The following is a 24,163-nucleotide window of genomic DNA, read 5'->3' on the forward strand; positions in this document are numbered from 1 at the left end:
TAATGTATTAAAATATTATTTTTAATGCAAATGCAATTTTATGTAATTTTATTAAACATAAACACATTATGTAATATGGTACTATATGCATGTTATTAGACAGATCTTTTTTTTTTCACAATATAACAGTGCCCTGTTTGGCCCTGTCTCTCTAAAAATGGTCCTCGGCCTGATTTAGATGTTTCTGTCAATGTATGGAGAACATTGTGAAGACATTCATATTAACACATTCATAATGAACATGGTTATGGTTAGATGCATTTAGACATTTCTCACCCTGAGAAGCAGCGCAGGTTCAGATATAGATTTCTTGAGACCCTAAAACCACAAACTTTCCCTTTGCACCTAGGTAGCAGTGCTACGTAAGTGGGGGATTTATTGTGGTTTGTGCTCGAACTCAAAACACATCTCAAAGTCCACACGCACCAGCAGGTTTTGAGCGGTCAGTTCCCCCTTCACCACACCCTGATAGGAATGCATCACCGCGATTGGCCAGTAAAGAGAAACACGGGCCAGTCCCAGCTCAGAAGGGTGACGTCTTTGAGAAAAGGTGCAGAGAGGTGGCCTAAAAGAGACAAAGGGCACCTGGGAATGTTTTCGTCTAGCTCGCAGAAGCTCGTGTTACATTATGTAATTGGGCCCGTGTGGCCACCAAATGGTGCGTGGCTAGGGTGGGTGTATAAGGTTTTGATAGAGAAGAAGCGATGCAGGTCCCAGGGCGATCACCTGTGATTCAGAGTTTGGGGAATTTTAGTTGAACAACCCGAGTTGTAAATTAAGTTTCAGACCCATCCCTTATGCTTCGCCATCTTTCTCCCGTTCTCCGATATGGCGATAATTGGAGATGGGGTGAGAGCTACATATGGTCCCTTCAATCCAACCTCCCCCAGCCCAGGCCGAAAGCTCATTAAAAAGGTAGCTTGTTAATGAGATATAGGGATCTTAGAGCGTCCCACTCATTAGAGGGGCCAGAGATACCAGTGTGAAGGTTTTGTCCCACTAAAAAAAGAAGAGAACTGTTAAGATGACTCCGCTCCCCCTCGGGTTCCTCAATATCCTCAGGTTCCTGCAAATTTCAGCCACAGCACTCCTTTTCAGGCTTGGTCTTCCTCATCTCTCCAGATGTATAATCTCACCTTTTGGACACGTAATGTACCTGACAATCTCATCTGTTCCATCAAACCCTAGTCTTTGAAGGCCAACCTGAATGACCCAGCAGTTTAGTCAGATATGACTGTACTACTAACGGACTATGACTCAACGATAGCCGTTAGAGAAGAGTGGTTCATCTGTGCAAATACTTGTGAATTCGTGATGCGATCTGAGACATGTAGTGGCAGGTTCAACTTCACCGTTCGTGCAGTCACACTTTCTGGTTCTTACATACTCACGCACACACCCTCTGACTTTGCCTCGGTCTTTTTAATTACCATACAAATAGGCATAGAAAAACAAAATACACCGCAAAGTTGTGAGCTACACAGGGAATTCTAGGAGAAACCACATATAATACATGACATTTCAATCAACAGAATTAATATAATATACAAGAGGACAAAAGAGCTTTGTTTTCGCTGCTCCCTGAAAAAACGGACACAACTGGATGCCCATCTATTTTCACATTTGTTAATACAAAAAAAATAAAATAAATGCTTATTACATTTTAATACATTTCTACCATATTTGTTACCACACAAACATAAACTGTAACATAACAGTTCCCTGATGGTTATGATCATAAAAAAAAACTGTAACAACGCAAACATTCCCTGTATAGATTCATCATATATCCAGTCTCTTAAGTCTTTTTAACACATACAGAAGTGCTCTCTCAAAGGGTCCACCACTCAACAAGGTCAGTGCTTTTGTTTCCTAGCCAGTCTTTCATCAGAAATTAGGCTTTTCATTCACACGACCACAAAACACAACCTGGAGAAACCACTGACAAAAAAAAAAAAAAAAAAAAAATCATAGCATTTCTATGTACTCGGCAGTAGAACAATAGTCTGTAAACAGACTAAACAGGCTCACAAAATACAAGGAAAAAAAATCTGTTGTGCAGTGGCTATATTAACAAATATGTGATACATTTTCTTGGAATGCGTTACAAAATGTCAGCACAAACTAAAATATATATTTACACACCGACATTCTCAATGGCAAACAAATTCTCTTTAACAGTAATAAGTGACAGTGAACATGTATTGCCACAGACCCAATCAGTCCTGTTTAATATACAGTATCAAAAAACCCTGTCAGATAGTTGGGAAAACACAAGCTCAAATCTGACTTCTGTCATTTGTGCAGATCACACTATTAAACTAACCAAGGGTATACAATCCTGCTTCTGGAAGGTCAATCTCTTGTAGAGTTTAGCTCGACCTACTCAAACAAAACTGCTTGAAAGCTTTTAGTAAAGGTCCTGAAGACTCTGATTAGCTTTTTCAGGTGTGTGTTTGATTGATTGGAGTTGGAGGCGAACTCTGCAGGACATCGGCCCTCCAGCAACAGGACTGTACACCCCTGATGTAGACCATTCCCAATTTAGATTTTTATAAACTATGAACCTTTAAGGCTCTGCAGAAGAGTGCCACAACAGTGTAATCCGAAGGTGTCCACTTCATAAATGCAATGTAGAATTCATAATCGCATTGGCAGATCACCTGCAGGTTGTTCAGTCTTTTTGTACGATTGTCTTTTGGGCTCAATAAAAGGTTGACTCGCGACCGTCTCCATATACTCTGACAGTGCTCTACTAGTCGCAATTCTGGGTTCGAAGTGCCTTGACAATGACGGTTGGGCCAAAGGGTTCAGAAGTCTTCCAGTATTGCATGTAAGGATTTAACAGTAGGCACTTGCACCGATATGAAAATCGATCAAATTTCGGACAGTTTCAGCGTTGCAACCCTACAGCATTTCTAAGTACTGTGGTGAAATTGAAAAAGGTCCTCTCGGTTTTTTGATAAGATGTACATACTGGGTTGCGGGCAAAAGATCATCAAGCTTGGTGGTTTAGGTCAAGATCAGAGTATCGTGTAGAGGTCATATGCTAGTTTACACTGCGGTTTGACCTAACACCACCGTGCTATCTGTTTCCTCAGAGGTAGGTGGCTCATCATCGCTGACCCTCATGTCAGGGTCATCCTCTTTGTGCTGCTCTGATAGGTCCGCATTTGATTCTGTGAGCATGGTGATGGGTGTTCCTGATTGTTCACGGACAGAGTCGTCCTCCATTGTGATGTTGAGGCTGTTGTAATCAGCAATCGGGCCTTGACTGTAGGCGCCGCCATTGGCGTGAGTGAGTCCATGCACCTTCTTAAGGTGTTTCTCCAGTGTGGCATAGACGGTGAACGGGACGGAGCATAGGTGGCACTGAAAAGGGGCACGGGTCCCACGGGCGCCATGTGTTTTCATGTGACGCGTGAGTTTACTGCTTTGCGCACAGGCGTAGCTGCAGAGGCCACAGCGGTATGGTCTTTCGCCCGTGTGGCTGCGTCGGTGGACCGTCAGGTTGCTGCTGTTGCGAAAACACTTCCCGCAGAACTCGCAAGCCTCTTCTTTTTTCTTCTTGCCCCCTCCGCTGGTGACCTGCCTCCTTTCATTCTCCCCCTGCCAGTCCTGGACCATCTCCACGGCCTCCACCTCTCCGTCCCATTCGCCTTGAGGGCGATCCTCCCGTTCTGGACGCTTTGGTGTGCAGTTGCCGCTGGCTATCCCACTCTCGCCACTTCCACCTGTATCTCCGCTCTCCAGAGAGCCCTCTGAGGGGCTGCCATAGGGAGATGGCTGCTGCGGTTCACCTTGACCCTCCTCATCTGCTTCTCTCGGATGCTGATAGTAGCGCAGCAGATTGCGATCAACAGCTCTGGATTGCGAAGATGTCAGGATGAGGATAGTACCTCCTGAAGGCTTCCCAACCTCTGTACTTGTTCCATGACCACTGGAAATATCATTATCCCCTTGTCCAGAAAGTTTTCTGTCCTCGTCTGCGCTGGCAGAGTTGGGATCAGTTTCCTGTCCAGCAGCAGGGCGGCGGTGACTCCTCATGTGTCGTGCCAGTTCGCCACTTTGGGAGAACGTGAGCTGGCACACACCACAATGGTAGGGCCTATCGCAGGCGTGTGTGCGGCGGTGCGCAGACAGGCTGCGCAGAGACTGAAAACCTTGGCCGCAAAGCTCGCAGGAGAAGGCTGCGTGGAGTGGTGGAGAACAGTGGGGAAAGGGTGAAGCGGCCGGTGGAGACTGGGATGGGGAAGGTACTACTCCGCCGTTGTTGCAGCTAACCTCTGCCAGGCGCTGCAAACACATAGAGAAGTTCAGGCCCTGCAGGTCACGTGGTGCATGGCTGGAGCTGTGTGGAGGCTTGTGAAGGGGGGTAGATCGCCGAGATGATGGCTGGAACGCAGAGGCCAGTGTGGCACCAAGGTGACGTGGATCCATTATGGCTGCCGGTTTAGACGTCTGTGTGATGGTGTCATCCTCCACCTGGTAAATGTTGAGAGAATGTGCATTCTGAGCATGCTGGAGGAGAGTCCATGCACTGGAGAACAAACACTGACACACCTGGCAGGTGAAAATGGAGGGCTCTTCTGTTTTGGAGAGGAAGAAAGAAAGAGAAAATTTATTTATTAGTCAAACAACCTAAAAGCTACATTTACATGCTATAATTACTTAGAACATATAAACAGAGGGCATTTTATAGATGGCAGTACATTCAGAAGATTCAAAATGCAGACAAACAAAGCCTTTCTCAAACTGTATCACCGGAAAGATGTCTAACACCATGACGACATGAAAATGAAACATCAAAAAGAAAAGTCTGCAGGCGATCATTTACAGAAAGCGGAACAAAACAGGTAAACCCCCAAATACATGTGAAAACAGGGTAGGTACAATGCAAGGTTATGATTAGAAAAGAATACTAACATGCTTCTTCCAGGATATTACACAACTCACAATGCATAATACCCAATACTAAAAACAAAATTAAACTGTAGCTGTTTGAAATATTTGTTGTTGCATTCAGCATACCATGTTGTCACATGACCTAAATACAATGCATGCTCAATTCGGTGACATCTTAGAGATTATATGGTTTAATTTATATAGTAGTTTTCAATCAAATTTTGTGTATAAATGTCATTTTTCACCAGTCCAATAAAGTATTCAAGAACGAGAAATCATGGTGAATATGACTTCCTGCTGCAAACAGTACATTTCGCCAAAAGTAGTAGAGTTACCAGAAAGTAGAACTTACATTTTGTTTTGTTCTGAAAACGTAGCCAATTTTTCGGACCATTAAGATTTTTTTATATTGTGACACTTTGTGTAACTTTATGGTTATGAGAACTTGAGTTGAATCTTGAATGAATCTTCATTATTTTTCATGCATTTTTTTTTCCTTCTCATTTTCAAATGAAATGTGACCTGGACGTGTTTTCATGCTAATCATCTAACGTTACATCTCCATCCTGCTAACTAGTCCTACTAGTATGCTACAGTCTACAAGTGACAAAAACTCATCATTCTGACCTACTGAATCACCTCACAACAACACGTTTTCGTCATTTGTCTAATTTCCCAGGCCATTTTTCTTTAGAAAAGCTGCATGTCGCAAACCCCTGCAGGTGTCAGAGTAATAATGAGCTGGTAATAGCGCCGGTGTTGAGTCAGACCTGAGCAGAAGTCTTGCATGATTAAAGGTGTGCTCACAGGAGAGCCGGATGACTGCGGAGCGAAAGATTGAGACAGAAGCAAATGAGCACGGATGGGCTCCTTTAGCAGCTCTGGTGATATTTTTAAACATGGTTAGCTTTGTCTCCATTTCAGAGATCCGCTCGCCAATTAAGCTGCAAATTGCTAATTAGCAGAACGGGGCAAACGAAGGTTTTATGCAAATTAGTTCTGACTCAGCCTCCTTGATAAATGGGGCCTGTCTGCAAAGAGGATCCCAAAACTGTGAGGAAAATTCATTTCATTTTTTCCATTCTCTTACAAAGGGTTCAAAGCAGAGTGCTGTAAGCCTCTTTACATCTCCTCAAGTCAAAATCCTTCTGCATTTTATTGGGAGGGAGCAAAGAAGAAGATTAAAAAGAGCCTCTCCTATTCTCTTCTCTTGTACTCTGTGCCTGGAGAAGAACTGGAGTCAAAAAGTCGATCTCTGAGCCTTGGGGACGGAGGTTAAAACAGGGACAAAAAGGGGAAAGGAAGACGACAAGTGTTCAATTTAAAAACAAAAAGAAATAGCTGCACAGGTCATGAAAAACAACAGAAAAATCATCGCCCCTGTGACTGCACCTTGGCCCGCTCCAAACAACACCCCTTCTGCTCCCAAATCTCTCCCTCGGGTGGAGAGTGTGAGGAGGGTGGAGGGGGGCTTTTGTCTCAGGGTCTTGAAGTGAAACACAATACCCAACCTCTCTCGCTTTCATTCTTCCCCTCACTCTTTTTTGTAAGGATTCCCATTTGGCCCAGGGTAGCAATTGCATATTAAGCAGAAGCAATAACCGCTAATTAAAAATGCAGATTGGCTGAGAGCGCTAACGAGCAGCAGGCAGAATCTACTCTCTCTGGGGAACAGAAGGAGAGGGAGAGAGAGAGAGAGAGAGAGAGAGAGAGAGAGAGAGAGAGAGAGAGAGAGAGAGAGAGAGAGATGAAATGAAGAGCTAAGAGAAGCTGGAGGAAATAAAAATAAGACAATTGATACACACTGTCTACACTAATTCAGTAATCCATAACCACGGCACCGTGGTATCCAAAATCTCTCTCTGTCACCTCTACACCCACACATAAGCACACACTCACGCACTCCTGTCTCATGGGTTGTGGGCTAACTGAATTTTCATTGGATGAGTCAAAATGAAAGCGCAAATACAACATACACACAAAACGCCCTCATCCACCCAAGCAGCACAAAAAGGTATCCAAGATTTGCCAAAAATTGGGCTACTTTTAATCTTTACCACCTATAGATTTGTTTTAGTTTTTTCGGTTTTATTGGATGACTTAAATACAGTTTTTTTTAAAATAACCAATACATTTGTAATTCTTTTTAAATCGATACAAGCTTGTTTAGAGATTTGCTAAAGATTACTTTTAATAGTTATTAAATTATTTGAGTTTTTAAAGTATATATGAGTGTCCAGTATGGGTTATTAATATACTAAAAGCAAAGTTTAATATCAAAAGATAAGTGATATGGTACCAATATAACAGATCTATATACACATAAAACAAGTAAACTACACATGGTAAAAATGACATTGGTTATTTTTTTTCTATGGTTATGATGAACTTTGGTACAATATTTCTATTTCAAATAAATGCGGTTCAACAACCATTTTGAACACTGATAATAACAAGAAATACGACAGACCTGGCAACCCTGACCGGTCCGTTAAAACAAGTCATCATTCACTTACACGAATAACACATACTCATTTTGAACTGTCTATCAAGCACACCGTTTACTCTTCAGGCAGTTCCTTATCAGACCCCATCTCTCGTTCTCATTCTCCTGTCATTGAAGCCTCAAAATCTTTGCGTCAATAATAACCCAAGACTGTTGACAGTGAGGAAGTAACACATTAGCATATTTTGCACTTCTCAACCCTGACACCTTTATCAGCAACATACACCTTCACACACAGACACAAAACAACAAAACACAAAAGTGGCTGAACCCCAGAGAAGCAAGAAATGTGGACTGACGGAAGCAGAGCACGAAGAGGAAGGAAGCACAAACATGTGTACGTACAGGAGGGAGTGACCTGAAAGCAAATAGATGTCTTGTTGATAACGATCAATCATAATCATTTGCTTGCCTCTATAAACTCTCTGTATTTAGAAACTAATAAATGTTTGCTTTGCTCATGCTGTAGGGTGAAAGCATCCTGCCCATACGAGGAAGCAGTTCAGGTCATGGTTCAATAACATCAGGGTGAGAAACACCAGCACCTGCACAGGCCGACGATTCCCTTCAGGGCCAACTACTGAAAAACACTGAAGGAGCTTTGACACACACACACCAACATCCTGTCTAAAAGTCAAAAGAATTCAAGGTTTCACCACAGTCCTTCTACATTCTTAAAAATAAAGGTTCTTTATTGCCATCTTTGCTTCCACAAAGAACCTTCAACATCGACAGAAACTCATTTTCTATTTCGATTACTAATATGTTAAATTATTAAAACCTGCATTTGACCGGTCGGCTGGAAGTGACAGTTTACACTTCATTTTCTTTAATTAGTATTTATTTGTTTTTATTTCACACATACCTACTGTTTTGCTTCAGAAGACATTGATTCATTAACTGGATTCGTATTCGTATTAGTAACGTTGACTTTAGCGTTCATCTACACTTGCATTACATAGACTCACAGAGATGGATTAGTTCTCTAAAAGTCATTGTTTGCGTTCATCTGAAGATTGAAAATCATATAGACCTGTGACCGCATGAGGATGCGTAAACAAACGGTTACAATATATTCAATGAAAGGTTATTTTGGGAACCCACAATGGTTCTTCTATGAAGTCTTTGCAAAAAAACCTTTATTTTTAAGACGCTGCGGTGCTTCCACAGGCAACAGATTCATACCTCAAGGTCAACAACAGGGAAAAACATCACATTTCGAGACTATTTTGAATAGCGCCATAAGAGGACAGGACCGAAGCAATTCACAGAGGACTCTGGGAATAACACCATGTCAGCACCTGCTCAGACTGACTGCTGGAATAATGAGGGCTTTGAGGAAAGTGTGTGTGTGTGTGTGTGTGCGTGCAAGAGCTCTGGGAGTTGTGCAGTTTGGTGACCTGACTGTGCCATGTTTACCTGGCCACTTCACCTGAGAGACAGAGCTAAGGAGATGCTCAGGTGTGCTCAGGTGCCTTTCCGCCATCCCCCAGGGCGCATGTATAAGTGTACGTTTGCTCATGTGTGTAGTAGAACTACCTATCTCTTCCACACAATTAGGCCCGGCATCTCTAACTCTTGAACTCACCAAGCCCTCAGCGCCACAGCAACGACAGCCTAATGAGCCGGACTGGGGACAAGGTCGTTAAATGAGGGGACAGTTTTACAAAAAAAAAAAAAAAAGACACTAATTAGCACCTAGAACTCACCAGCTTGGTTGGCCTCCACCCTCACACCTGGCTCTTCCTTCCATCTCTCGTCTGTCATACGCCGGAGCTCCACATAACCCGCCTCCACCTGCGTTCCTTGGCCGAATCGCAGCGTCCGATTGGCCGGAGAGGGAGGGGTGTGGACCTGAGGCCTGGCTCTAGTTGTGCCGCACCCGCCCTGTTTGTGCTGGATGAAGGTGAGGATGTGGGCCAATGGGAAGGCTTGACCACACTGGCCACATGTCAACAGGTCACGGCCTCCATCATCAGTCTGAGGCACCTGCTCTGGAGATGGCGAAGAGTCGGCGGGGATAACTGTGGGATCCGGAGCGTCTGTGAGCGGAACAACACAAAAAAAAGCTTCAAACACACTCTTTGTTCAGAGACTCCCTTGTAACTCTTGAAATGACCCAAGTGAGTGGCTTTGCAAAAGCCTCGTTTCTCTTCTAATGTGCTACTTTCAGTTCTCTGCATTCGTCGGCGTACTGCTAAACTGTCATCATCAGCACGGCTCTGTCTGGTCAGCAGATACTGACCACTTCCTGTGTCTCTGCCACCGAGGTCTGCTTTGCACAGGAAGCAGCGCGATGCAGCTCCGACCCGCTTGAGCAATTCGCCCATTAGTGCATGCTGATATATCAGGCACATTGCACTGTAGTCGTCCTACCACACTCACAAGTCTGCTGATCTAAACAAGGTGTCTTTCACACCACTCATAACCGCTGTGGCGAATGAGCGATTCAGTATGTAAATCAAGCCAGGCCAAAGCTGAGCCAAACAGGATTTTGCAAACAAGACTTAAAAAAAATTAAAAAAAAAAAAAAAAAAACTACTTTGAGAGGGCAAACAAACTTTAAAAAAATGTGTCTGTCTCTAAACTGGAAGTCACTTTAATATGCTGTACTTTAGTGAAAGCAATGCTATTTTTACACTGCAAGGTGGCAAAAAAAGCTGCATATATTCTGCAAAAAGTGCATTTAAACAGAATAATGCTGCAAAAAATACACGCAGAGAATTATTTTCTTTTTATCAAATTAATCTTTTAAAATGAATTCATGGACATAGAAACATTAAAATATAGCTACTTTCAAATAATAAAGACAATGATGCAATGTTGCTGCATTTCATTCATCCTGTAATAAATCAGCATCATGGCCACTAAAGGTGGATCAATTGTGCATAATTGTACTGCATCTTTCACTTTTAGTTTACTACTCCAACCACCTTTAACTTGGCTGTATAGAGACTTCGAGTTCAGAGAGGAACTTGCCCTTTGGCCTGGGTGCCGCTGTGATCATGGACTCCAGGGCACACACACACACACACACACCTTACAGCCTGGACTGGATCCACCTGCCCGGGCTAGGCTGTCCATGCCGATGCAGGTACAGACAGTCCCGGGGAAGGGAGGATTTCACCAGTGGTTACTCAAAAATGTCACCTTTCCTGTTTCAGCAGCTCTGGTTGTTTGTGCCGACACGCAAAAGGCGCGGCTGCTCTTCACACACACACACACACACACACACACACACACACACACACACACACACACACACACACACACACACACACACAAGTAACTGGAAGTCCGACTGATTTAAGTGATTCGGTTCTTTCGAGCGTTTAGCGGTTATCAAGGACCACGTGATAACGTGAAAACATCTCGCTGAGGGAAATCCATTAATAGGCACACGTTGCGGTTTATTATTGTTTTGTATTAATGTGGATGTTAACTGTGATTTAATGTGTCTCAGTTCAACTAGCCACGATTTAGCTAATAAAAACAAAGTCAGTTAGAAAGTAAATGTAATTTGTATTTTTGTATTATAAACAATACTAGAATTATTATTTTTTTAATTATTTATATAAAATTAAACATTTTTAGTAGCCTATGTTTAAAAAAAGATTAAATACGCAAATCCAACCGTTTCGTATAAGTGTTGATAAATAGCTACAATCACATTTCAATTTTCAAAGTTTTTTTTTTTTTTTTTATATTTCCGCTATTCGGTTTTTAAAGTAGCTTGCTTACTTTTCAGTGAAATCCTCCACTCAACCGATTCATTGAACAAATCCAACTCAAAGAACAGTGATTCGGACAATAACACACACATTAAACTAGACTCAAGTCTTGTGGTCAGGTGAAGCACGCACAGCCGCCCACAGTTAGAGAAGATAAAACAAACAACAAAAAGATCCTGTCATCATCAAAACAATATTTCACAGCAATATGTATACGCACACGCTTTAAGGTGACTGTGTTTATCAATCAAATATTTATATGAATAAACAAAATTATATTCAGACGAAGCGCACTTGTCAACGGGTAAAACAACGTGTTCAGTACAGTCAGAAAACGTGTGTAAATAAAATGAAACCTAATGGAAAAATTAAGAAGTTGACGTTAAGGTATGAAAGTGACGACACAAAACAGAGATATTGTGAAGATGCAATAAGGAAGTGCGATGTTATTGCTCCAACTCGGTCTGAGAAACTTAACCGTAAAATCTCTTAAACAGCCTGTAAATGTAAATCTGACACAGAATGGCTACTGATAACACACTGAACGCTAATCAGAAACACGAACAGATAAAAACGTGAGGGTAGGTTATTATTTCAACTTCAATGTCAAGTTCGTTACACGCACAGGAGAGAGCCACAAACCACGTGAAAAGTGATTAACGTTACATTGTTCACGCGTTATCGCTTACTGATCACTCATAACGTTACTCTCATTCCCTCATGATCCATACTCGGTTCTCCGTAAATATATTGCGGTTTAGCTTTTAAAAGTGGAGAAAGTTTTCTTAAATCCAGTTTACCTTGCATTGCGCTCAGGTGTTGCGGTCTGCTACCGAGTTTACGTCTGGACATAGTGAGAGAAGCTCCTCTGAAACTACACCAGAACTAAGAGGACACTATAAACCTCATACAACGGCAGTGATGCGTGACGTGACTGTCGTTCAGTGCCGTGCCCGTCAGTGTTCAAGTTCACACTGTCTGCTGGCCTTACAGGAGGAGGAGGGCACGAACAACGCCTCCAGCCCTTCAGCCCGCCCATCATCATCCTCCTCATCCTCATCAGCCCTCTGTCTTATCATAGCTGACCTCGTTAAACAACTCCGCTTAGGTAACAGCATCAGCAGGAGCGCTTTAAATGATCCAAACTCTGTCTATTCCTTATCTATCTATCGTATAGGAGAATTATGTAAATAGTCGCTTAGATGGCGCGCAGCTGCTGCTCTGACACCAATAAAATGTGTTGGTTAAGGATGTGGGTAAAGAGGAAGTGGCTTTATCGAGGTCGACTGAGACAGGTGTTTGTTTTGCTGTCCGGCTTCTTTCGAAACCCAAAGTAACTGTCGCTTCACTTTCAGACACTTGCTTCTCTTTTGTGGATAGTGCAGGCAGATGCAGCCACGCGAGGACTGTTCAAATGTGTCTTCGTGTATAAAGTGGTCAAATGCCCATTCAAAATAATTATTTTTGATTCAAAACGCGTTATTCTAATGGTGAAGCGCGCCATCTGGCGGTTACAGAAGGCAACGGCTTTTTCCTACCTACGAGGAAAAAACACTGGAGCCAGGTTATTTTTCATCATCGATTACCTTTTTATTTCAATGTCAAAATCTGTGATCACTGATGATTGTTTCTACTACAATAAAAACTACCAGATACTTACAGTGCCGAGTGAAAAAGATTATGGCATTGAATCTACATTTTCTTTGAAAGAAATTCCACATCACTCTTTGAGGCATTATAGACAATGAGGTAAAATCTCTCTCTTTAATGGGGACACAAGAGAAAGAATAAAGTTCATCCTAATCTTATGTCATAAAATTAAACAGATCGACTCAAAATAATCTGCAAAGTTTATTAGAATCCTAGTGGCTCAGATCATTTGTGGCAAACCTGCGGTGTAATATCAAGAATGGCAGAGGAAAAGTGTTCTCAGAGCATGATGGTGTTAATTTTAGAAATGACTTTGTTTCCACTGCATCTTTTAGAAGATGTAGAAGTGAGTGAAATTTATCTTATTGATACTGTTTTCCCCAAAAAACTATGTAAACTCTTGCCATCATGGTCCCCATTCACTTCTGAAACATCTGTTTGACGTCTTGTGGCCTGACAGTTTTTCGGCAGATGCCTCAGTACCGGTAATGAGGACTCCGTGATCTTGAGCGTGATCTCCTGTTGAGGAAGACAGAAATGACTGAAATGAGCCTCAACAACAGTACGTTTAGATGTAATGGACAAGTGTGCCTGGTGCAGACTGGTTTCAGCATACCTTCTGGATGAGCTGTAGTCTCGACCTGTGGGGTGTTCAAGATTTATGATTAGAATCTTCTTCATGGGTTAGATTTTGCATGTGTCTTAATTGTTACCAGCCTGTATATCTATAGAATCACTGTCAATAATAAAGCATAATTCAATCCATTCACATTTCATTATGAGGATAAAAACAGGACTAGCTCTTTGGTGGGAGTCTCACCGTGTTTGGCATTGGGGGAGGGCGAGAGACTCTGACGTCCATAATGCCTCTCCCATTCATCTCTCTCTTTTTCGCGCTGTTCCCGCTCCCTACAAGACCAAACAATGACCAAACTGTATCCTTTTCTTTACAAACTGAGAGGACAGTTCTCACAACACGAACGTGCATATACATGCTCGGACTCACTTCATGCGTATTTTCCTTGCCATTGCACGAAGAACTCCTTCTCGTTCCTGTGATGGGAGGGGGAAAAAAATATCTAGAGCGTTAAAAGTTCATAACTACCTGGAATCACCCCACCCAATCACCCACACACACCAACCGTACACCCACACTTGTACCTGTCGCTTGTGCTCTTGCTGCTGGATCTTGGCTTGTGCTGCCCTCTTATCCGCCTTGGCTGATGAAGGTGAAAGCAGAAGGTGAGGCAGGGTCAACAGGCTTTTATATTTTACTTGTCTTTCCCATAAAATAGACAGCTATGGAAAGTTATGTACACTAATGATGTAAACCGAGGTCGGTAAAAATAAAGACATTAATATTTTCATGACCAAAAGTGACATCAAAGGGTTTTAAAATACTACATAAGATTAATATTCTAGTCATCAAAGAATCATGTGAAATAAGTACAGTTTACACAAAAATATTAAGATGCACATACGTTTCTTGAGCAACAAATCAACATATTAAAATGATTTCTGAAGGTTCGGGTTGACACTCAAGACCATTTATTGAAGCTATTACTGCAGGCTGCTGAAAATTCAGCTTTGCTACCACAGGAATAAATTATATATTTTTTTTACTGTTTGACTGTATTTTTGGTCAAACAAAGGCGGCACAAGAAGTGTGATCAGAGCTGTTGAACAGAATAAGCCTTTAACTTAATATGATCATTAACTGTATACATGTACATGTAAATGTGCTGGGCTCACATTCGTCAGGAACAGAGATAAGACGGTTTATAGAGATAAAAGAAAAAAAAACCTTGTAATTTATTACTATAATGGCAAAGCTGAGCAGCCACAAGATTCTTTAAAAATCATACCGATTTAGTGCTCAAGAAACAATCAATGCTGAAAACAAAAAATACAAATTATTGTGGAAACCTTAATGCATTTTGTGCAAGAGACAGTAAACAAAAAAAATTAAGTGTTAATTACTTTCCAATTCCAATCTAATTTACTTTTTTTATTTTGAGACTTGCTAAAGATTACATTTATCAGTGTTCTAAAATAATGTGTTTTTAAAACCTTTGAGCAGCAGTTGATGCCAAAAATAAGAACTGACAGAAATGAGCATGCACTATTAAATATCCAATTTTGACTGATAAATATATATATAATAAAATAATAATTACCAATTGATATGGTACCGATATACTCTACATGCCTAGCATAAATATGGAATAAGATGATTATTCATAGATGCCTGAAATAGTAACTCACATTGCTTGTTTAGAGCCTTCTGCATTTTGAGTTTGAGCTTCTCTTGTGGCGTCATTTTGGGCTGCAATGTACACAAAGACTTTAGAACAAGTAGGACAGAAAAAAGTTTTTGCAAAGAATAGCAGCTGACAGCAAGGAATCTATTTTACTAGGTTAAACTTGTGTCATGTAATGCAGAAGGATCAGAGTGATCATTTATATGCTGCATGCTGAACAGCAGCACATGCTTCTGTTTCAAAGAAATGCCTGAGATGTTTCCATTATAGATGCATTTTAGGTATATGACAAGTGCAAAATGTGAACAGACAAAAGAGGGCATCCATTTAGAACAGAACAGGGCTACGTCCACTCTTCTTCTCACAAGGTCAGCTACATCAATTCGATGGAACGGTTACAAAATGGGAGCTACTGTAGCCATTTCAGAAGGTGCTGCCTTGAAGCTGTTCAACCTTTACACACAAGGACAATCTGTATTGACTTACACAGGTGTGTTTGTGTGAATGAAGTTGCTCTGCCTGTCTTGACAAGCCCAGTGCAGAAGCAACACCTGAGCTGTTTCACTGTTAAGCAAACCTGCTAAGAACCTTTATTCCTTTGATGTTTTCCTTTCATCAGTTCACGTTCATTCACAGGTGTCCATCAACAACCCATCATTCAGATAATACTTAGATAAATAAGAAGTGCATGTATCATTTCCTCAAATAGAAAACAAATCTACAGCAGTTCCAAAGAAGAGCACACAGAAATATCTGGCTCCTTTAGAGCTAGAGTTGGTCACTCCCTGCCTCATTCTTAAAAAAAAAAAAAAAAAAAAAAAAAAGGTGGCCAGCTGATCACCAAGTGTACAGCCAATAAAAATAAATAAACAAAAACCCATCTAAAATGAGAACAAAAGTTCTCTGAGGAGCCAAGAGATGGGCAGGAGCCCCAGCTTGACTGTTAACTGCTTCAGCCTGTCAGGGGTGAGGGAGGCGGAGTCTTTAGCAAAAAAATTAAGATGCATCAAATTCTTACTGACTTTGGCAGCTCCAGTCTCTTTACCACCCGGATTTTCAGGCCTAGGGAAGAAGAAAAAAATGATACAGAATTTTTGGTCAGTTGTCACTTTTTAGGCATGTGACAAATATTAATGAGAAGAAGAAATAAAAACATAATATCGATAATTTACAGAGGTAAACTGGAAAACGAATACTTTTTAACCCTATAAACTCTACTGCATCATGGTTCATCTGTGGCCTGTGTAGCGTCTCCTCCTGGTTTCTATCCCGGCATCGACGAGATCAAAACTAAGGATAGGTATTTTTCAAAAATACTCTATTCGAATATTTGGACTCATGAAAAAACAAATATTTGAATATTCATTTATTTAAATGACATTTAACGAGATTTTTTTTTGCTAAATAATCAACTGTTTGGCTTTTCTGAACAAGCTTATGATTAGGCATCATAAACAACAATGTTCTACAACATTACGATAGCTCAAGATTTTAATTTAGGTAAAAATTTTGTAATTAATAAAAAATGTATAAATAAAATATATATATATATATATATATATATATATATATATATATATATATATATATATATATATAAAGAACAAAAGCATTCAAGCTCAAGCCGGAAAAACTGAAAAAAAAAATAAAAAAAATAAAGCAGACTATGCCAATTACAGTACAACAATAATATCCACATGATAGCTGCCTCCTCAGTCTGCTAACAATAGGAACAGACGTTCCACAGAGACAACGTTTCTTACAGCGCTTTGTGCTTTCTGTTCTCAAAATACTCTCCTTCGAGAAAACTTAAAGGAAGCATGTGTCTCAGGATCATTTCTCTATCAGATGCTCTCCTTTGCTCAATCGGGGTACAGCTGGCTTTACCTGCAGTCGTGAATGCAGTGATGGACAGCTGCATTTCCTCACTCGACTGGTGTATGGATTTCATGTGATTTCTCATTATGGTGGTGCCATTATATTAACTCAGTTTATAATAAATTATAATAAAATAAATTATAATAAAATCAGTTTCACTGATTTATTTGATCAAAAGTAATTCTATTTTGTAAGTTTATTTTGGTCAGAGTAATTCTAAACTTATTGTGTGATCAAATACAAATCAATTTGTTATTCATGCTCCACAGCGCCACCCAGTGCACTTAATTATGACTGACTTCTAGTTTGCATGTCTAGGATTTATCATGGATTCATGGCATTATCAGCCAGCAAAGCAACACATAGTAAAATTCGAATAGTGTTTTAATTTTAGATCGAATATTCAAATGTTTGTGCCCAACCGTAATCAAAACCTTGTTGAAAAACATGTTGGACAACATCTAATACATGCCATATATCATATGATAGTTCATACAATTTTAGCAAGTAAGGGGCCTTTTAATATAATTCTACAAGCATCTCCCTTTAGCTCGTGGCTTGGCATGAACTTTTAACGTTTGCATGAGTTTTATGAATATAAATAATATAATTTTTTCAATTTGATTAATGCACTAGGCCATATCCCATTCTCAAAACCAATGCAAAAACAGCAACCTGGCGAATAACAGTTGCATTTACTTGCTAATGCCAATTTTGACTCCCATTTGGCACAAATTTATTTATCTAAAATTTATGGAAAATACATGGGTCTTATTTCTCTGGGTGGAAAATCCCATCCCTGACTTTTTTATGTAAAGTCTATCTATAGTCCTTACTGGTTTGGTGCCACTTACTTTCTCAGTTTGTCTGCAGAAGCAGGTGTAAGTGGAGCAGAATGGGAGGAGGGGGAAAGGCTGCGGCTCACTGCAGGTGAGTGGGAGGGGCTTTGTCTGATGCTCCCGCCCCTCCTGTATGCTGAGCTGTGACTCCGCCGCTGGTAACGATCACCTGAACGAGAACGCGAGCGAGACCTAATGGAGAGAGTGTTTCATCCAATCAATTTCACAAAAGAAAGCTCTTAACAAGGGTTTGAAATTCTTTAGCAAGCTCTCTTGCCTGGTTCGTCTGTGGCCTGTGTAGCGCCTCCCCCTGTCCCGGTCTCTGTCTCTTTCCAGGTTTCTGTCTCTACCCCGATCTGTGGAACGAGACCTAGTCCTGTCGTATCGTCTCCTCGAGCCTCCACTGCGTTGCCGTGAACGGGAGTCAGACCGCCGGCGAGAGCGAGATCTGGAGTAACGGTTGTCCCGGTCCCTGCCCCCACGAGAATGACGACTCCGGCGGGAACGTGAGGATGAGCGTGAGGACCGGTGTGAAGAGGAGCGGGAGGAAAAAGACGAGTGACTGGAGGAAGAACGTCTTCGGCTAAGAGAAATACACAATGTGCTATGTCATCACGAGCAAACTACAAAAATGTATTAATGTGACAATACAAGCCTAATCTAATCGCAGAGCTGTCAAAATGTAAATTATTCCACACCGGTTTTATCTCTGAATCAAAATTAATCAACTAATACTAAATGGGCAACACATGGTTGGTCTCCCATCTATTTTAAATGATCACCAATAATTTTAAAGCTCACCCTATGACCGTTCTCTTAGCACACTGGCTACATGTTATCACAGCTGAACAAGCTTATGAATAAATGAAGAAAAAAGCCACTAATGAGCCAGAAAGTAGAAAGGGGAAGTTACCGACCGGGAGCCCCTGCTATGACCTGCGGTGTTGGAGGAGGTGTGGCTTGACGCAGCTGCAGGCGGGGCTTGTGTGGCTGAGGCTCCCTCATCATCACTGCCCCCAAAGCTGGTGATGAAAGTGATCTTATCATTGCCTGGAGTTCGAGAACGAGAGCGTGACTCTGAACTTGAGTCTGACTCTGGCCTGGGACAAAAAGGAGGGAAAATAAGAGTGGTAAGAAACATTTTTAATACATGATGTACACTACTATTAAAAAGTCTGGGGCCATTACTCCAATCTTCAGTGTCACATGATCCTTCAGCAATTATTCTAATACGCTAATTTGGTGCTCCATAAATATTTCTTATTAATAACAATGATGAAAACAGCTGTGCTGCTTAATATTTTCATGGAAACCACTTTTAGGATGAATAGAAAAAAAAGAATTTATTCGAAAGAGAAAATTTTTGTAACATTATAAATGTATTTTAGTGTCACTTTATCAATTTATGAATACATTTGGTCAGGTAGTGCATTCAGTTGTTTAATTTTTAGTCTGTATTGTGCCTGTTCATTTATCCTATTTTGACATTTAGATTACCTTTGCCATCCTCTAACACTCAAAACTAATAATTAAAAACACTAATAACAGTTAAATATTTTATTTGACTTTTTAATACTGGCCATTTAATGATTCATATCAGCAACATGAAAATCAGTTTAAAGATATTGGATAGAATCTCAATATTGGGCAATCTCTCTTTTTGTAGGATAAATATCTATATTCAAAACATAAGACACTTTTTAAATAGATCGATGCTGCAGCTTGAAAGATCAAAGACAATTTTTAATATAACTGTGGATTCGTCTGAAAGAAGAAAGCCATATACACCTAGGATGACTTTGGGGTGAGTAATTTATGGGCTAATTTTCATTTTTGGGTGAACTAACCCTGTAATATGACAATTTATAAATTCAAAACTAATGTGCCAAGTATCAATCCATTAATACTTACCGTTTGTAGGGGTCGTATGTAGGACTGTCTCTTCTGGCATAGCTGTTTTTGAAACGTACAAAAATATAAATTTCTATTTATTTTCAATTCAGTTAATCAATTTCAATAATGTGTGCAACTGGTGTACATTATAACATTTACACACGCACACACACACACACACACACGCGCACACACACACATACATATATATATATATATATATATATATACACACACACACAAATAACACAAAATTTTACATGCCAGTTAATTATTGGGTAGTCAGTGACAAACACAAAATGTGTAGCTATATTTTATGGGCTGTTACCTGGGTGGGCTGATCTGCCTGCCTTTCATATACTTCTCTCTAAACTCTCTCCGCTGTCTGCGAGACCGCCGGCCCTAAAGGAACCAGAACAACATTACTATTACAAATACTAATAATCAAACGCATACATGGGAGGAAGTTGAAAAGATTCTGCCCATACAGAGTACATGGCCTTCTCTGCCTCCAGTGCTTTTGCATGCTTAATGGCCTCCACTTCCTCCTTGTCCTTCCTCAACATCCTAACATAAAGAAAAACTGCATTTTATCTACACTTCGTGTCTGTCAAAAAAAAGTACAAGATCATTACAATGCATTTATTCAGATATCTTCTCCAAATATGCTCAAGTGGTGAATTTCCTCTGATAAGTTTGCATTTCATTTATTTTGTTAGAGAATCAGCGAACAAACCACACAAAGTCCCCTTCTGCCATGCCATAAGTGGTGCCCATCTTGTTAATCTCCGTCACCTGCTCTGGGTTCAGTTCATCTACATCCACCTCAACATCTACAAATTGGGAAAGCATTCACACACATATTGTAAGGGTATTACTTTCTATATTAAATTAAATGACATATCTATAGTGTTCCTAAATTTTAAACTGAAATATCCTAACAGGAAGTGTGCAGTTTATGAAAAACACACCAATGTCAGGGATGACTTCGTCTTCCTCAGACTCGCTGTTTTCTGAGTCATCCTCATTTCCCTTCTCCATCTGTTCTTCTGGTTCAGTCACTGTAGTGTCCTCATATGTATAACCGATCTGAGCTTTCTTCTCAGAGAGTCTAACAGTGAAAAAAAAAAGAATGTGATGTGATCCTTCTAACAGAATGTACTTTTATCCACATTTGTTTTAAGTACTGATGCACAAGTTCATACTTTTTCTTCTCATCCTCATTTGGTTTCTGTAGGCCACCGTAGAGTTCATCCACATAGATCTGGTACAGACACTGTTCCTCTGAGACTATAATGGGACAAGAACATTTTTTGTGGATTCTTTCAAATTTATCAGTAATATTATAAGGATCACAACTGTTAAAGTAAAAAAGGCAGAATTAAATCTAAAGAAACTCACTGTTCGCAAAGTCATTCTGCACCAGACCTCTATAGCGCTCGTAATTGCACTTCCTCTCTTCTGATTCCTGCTCTGTGGTGCTGTGACAGAAACAATTCAAGTTTTTTTTTTTTGAGCGCTTTTTACGATACAAATCAATGAAGTTAATCAAAAATTTACACAAAACAGAAACCAGTTCAGCATAATTTTATCAAAGCCTCTTTAACCCCTGGTAGGTCTTCAGGTGTTTTAGACTGAATTTTTTTATTTCATCAGAATGTCACAAAAGTCAGTGACTTTAATGGCACTTGCTATGTGAACACAAAAATAGAAGTTAACACCATTAACCACATATAGTATATGAATGGAAAATTTAATAAATACAGAGCATTCTTTTATTTCATCATGTAAAAATATATATTCAAATGCAAAATCTAATAAAAATATGTAGTTGTATCAACAAGTACTCTTATAAAGGATTTAGAGAACATACATGCCTACATATATTGGGCTACACAGACATTTAGTTGTTACACCATGATGGAATTAAATGATTTCCTGTATTTCTCCTACCAAATGGCACTAATCTGCCTTCCATGCATTGGATTTTAAATGCATTTACTCTATTTTTAACTTTTAACAATGTATTAATTGAAAATAAATCTATATTTTTTAATATTTGTATTTGGATATAGAAATAAATGGTGCATATTTTAGTGATGGATATTGTCTAGCATGAAATGCCCTCTAAACAAAATATTACAGAACAAATACTATTGGATAAACTATAGTAAAAAAAAAATATATATATATTGTTCCCTAAAGGAGGAATACCAGAGGGTTAAACTAAAAAACAGATGGAAAATTAAACCACACTTGTTTGTTTGCATACTCAAGTTGATTATTTTATATTTTCCTACAAGGCAGATGCATTAAGATCAGACTACTCACGTAGTGTTTAGGAGAGGTGGTGTATAGGTGGGGATGTAGTCCAGGTGTGCCCTGACATCAAACCTATCAACCATGTTGCTGGTATCTCCTTGCCAAGGCATCCTGTTAGGACAAAGGATGAAGTTGTGACAGTTTTCCAAACTTTCCAGGACGATTAATCAAAATAAACCCCAAATCGCGATATGGCTTGGCGCGATTATCAAATTGCCAAAAGGCTGTGATTTAAACTAAAAGATGATATGCACTGCATGTTTCAGAGTGAAGCAATGGAAGCAGCTCATTAAACACCAGTGCAGAACTTCTCTCTGCCTCTGCACTGAATTTGGGTTAATTTACTGTGCATATAGGAACTCAACATGCGCCAACCATCTTATACTTATAGCGCATATTTTTATGAGAAATGCTTATCTTCTACTTTCCAATAATAATTAGTATCATAGAACCATATTCATATATAATACATTGTGCACAGCAAAGCTAACAAACAACATGGTTTCTTCCCAAATCGATGATCCATATGCTAGTAACATACATGTTGACGGGACTCTCAGCTGCCAGGGCTACAGCTGAATCCAGATGGATTTTGTATGCCTGGCCATGTACCTGCAGGAACTGGGCTGGATCCTTTTTCTACACAGAATGAGAGAAGCATGATGCATGATTGTTCATTTAAAACTTCTATCCATGACCAAGATTAAGCTGTGCTCAAAAAACAAAGAATGAAAGTGCAGTCCAAGTCACAGACTTCTGTTCTTCGACTTACGATTTTCTCATAGTACTGTCTGCGTCTCTCTCCACGCCGCTTGTAGTCCACCATCATCCCGCGCAGTTTGCGCTCATGTTTGCGGGCCTCCTGCCACATGACTGCTCCGCTTGGGGTAGGGGCGCGTCGGGGCAGGGCTGCTTCTAGGGGACACAGAAGGTGCAAATCAACCAACCTACCCACACTAACTGCCACATATAATACCATTCTGAATCAGAATTTTGTACATCTTTACATTTACAGAAAAGTAAATTTTAACATTAGAAAACCCATACCAAATACATTATGCTAAATTATTTTATACTCTATGGATTTCCCTACTTCACGTAAAGTACTACAATAACTATACAATAAAACATGACACTTGTGAAACATAAAATATGTTCTTGAACACAAAATATACAAAATATACAAACACTTAAAGGGAAAGTTGTTTTTGGGTTACAGATTAACTAACCTTGGTTACAAAAAGTTTAACAGGTTCTGAGTAAAAGAGGATTATGTTTGCTACATAAATGACATAAAAACTATATAAGAATGGTAGAAACGCTTGACCTTTACATTATTAGTGCATAACACGCATATTTATCTACTCGGTAACAAAATAAAGTAAGAAAAAGAAATGATAGCCAAGTAGCTAAAACCTGCCAGGCTAACGTTAAATACCACAAACATATCAATTCTGTTATTGATTTATACTGCATTTATAAACGCACTTCAATGACTGTCCATTAAAAAGCTCGTGCAACCTGCATGCAATATTAAGATTTACAGCTAACGTAAGAGTATTGCAAAACGCTAGCGCACCGGGTAAGGCTAGCATGCTAACTGGCTATGTTTTATAGCCAGCGTTAAAGAAAAAAAACAGCTGACAATGAAGTGGTGTGACCGTCACCAAATGGCTTTAGCGATTTCCAGAATCAAAATTAATTACCTGTTTATGTTTACAATACGTATAGTGTGATTTTTCTTAACAGAAAACACAAACGTCGGTCACCATGTGGAAAAGGCTGATCGTTTACATACAAGCTGACACGCCTCCCAGCTGAGCGCACGCGCTGCCGACTGAGGCGCTAGTAGACTATTACATTGTTTTTGATAATCTAAATTCTCCTACAGGGGGCGCACTCTGGCTCATAAACACGTAGCGTATCAGTGTAATTGTATACATTATAGGCGTTTTTTAGGCTGACAAGCTAATTGAATAGCTCAATGCTATTTTTTTTTATATCATAAACAGTTAGGTTCGTTAATCCAAAAATTTAATTACTCGTTAGTTACTCCTTTCAAAAGTAATTTTATTACTTATTACTATCTGGCAACAGTAATTAGTTACACTACATTACTTTTTCTCAGCCCCACAGAAGTTTTAATTGTGTACCTACCCCATAATTTTTTTTTCTAAA

General features: G+C 39.9%; 2 protein-coding genes across 4 annotated transcripts; both read right to left on the minus strand.

Moving 5' to 3' along the window:
* Positions 1–1,403: 1,403 nt before the first annotated feature.
* Positions 1,404–12,280, minus strand: LOC113061675 (B-cell lymphoma/leukemia 11B-like). Its single transcript, XM_026230993.1, has 3 exons — positions 11,943–12,280; positions 9,121–9,453; positions 1,404–4,589 (listed from the first exon to the last, which is right to left on the minus strand). Exons 1-3 carry the CDS (start codon positions 11,992–11,994, stop codon positions 3,055–3,057), a joined length of 1,920 nt encoding a protein of 639 aa, XP_026086778.1. The 5' UTR covers positions 11,995–12,280; the 3' UTR covers positions 1,404–3,054.
* A 427-nt stretch (positions 12,281–12,707) lies between these two features.
* Positions 12,708–23,817, minus strand: LOC113061676 (CLK4-associating serine/arginine rich protein-like). Of its 3 annotated transcripts, none has more exons than XR_003278410.1 (21): positions 23,692–23,815; positions 22,758–22,900; positions 22,527–22,624; positions 21,995–22,096; positions 21,065–21,144; positions 20,869–20,953; positions 20,635–20,774; positions 20,400–20,496; positions 20,152–20,230; positions 19,992–20,065; positions 19,682–19,723; positions 18,688–18,870; positions 18,048–18,353; positions 17,786–17,962; positions 16,072–16,115; positions 15,058–15,118; positions 13,954–14,012; positions 13,799–13,845; positions 13,613–13,701; positions 13,409–13,433; positions 12,708–13,311 (listed from the first exon to the last, which is right to left on the minus strand). XR_003278410.1 is itself a non-coding variant. In XM_026230995.1 (21 exons), the coding sequence occupies exons 2-21, from the start codon at positions 22,854–22,856 to the stop codon at positions 13,269–13,271; spliced, it is 1,926 nt and encodes a 641-aa protein (XP_026086780.1). In that variant the 5' UTR covers positions 22,857–22,897; positions 23,692–23,817; the 3' UTR covers positions 12,708–13,268. The 3 variants fall into 3 exon arrangements, 2 of the variants coding, with proteins under 2 accessions (XP_026086780.1, XP_026086779.1); XM_026230995.1 differs by having other exon boundaries at positions 16,076–16,115; positions 22,758–22,897; positions 23,692–23,817; XM_026230994.1 differs by having other exon boundaries at positions 16,076–16,115.
* Between the last annotated feature and the right edge of the window lie 346 nt (positions 23,818–24,163).

Source organism: Carassius auratus, chromosome 43 (assembly GCF_003368295.1).
Source record: "Carassius auratus strain Wakin chromosome 43, ASM336829v1, whole genome shotgun sequence".
NCBI lineage: Eukaryota > Metazoa > Chordata > Actinopteri > Cypriniformes > Cyprinidae > Carassius > Carassius auratus.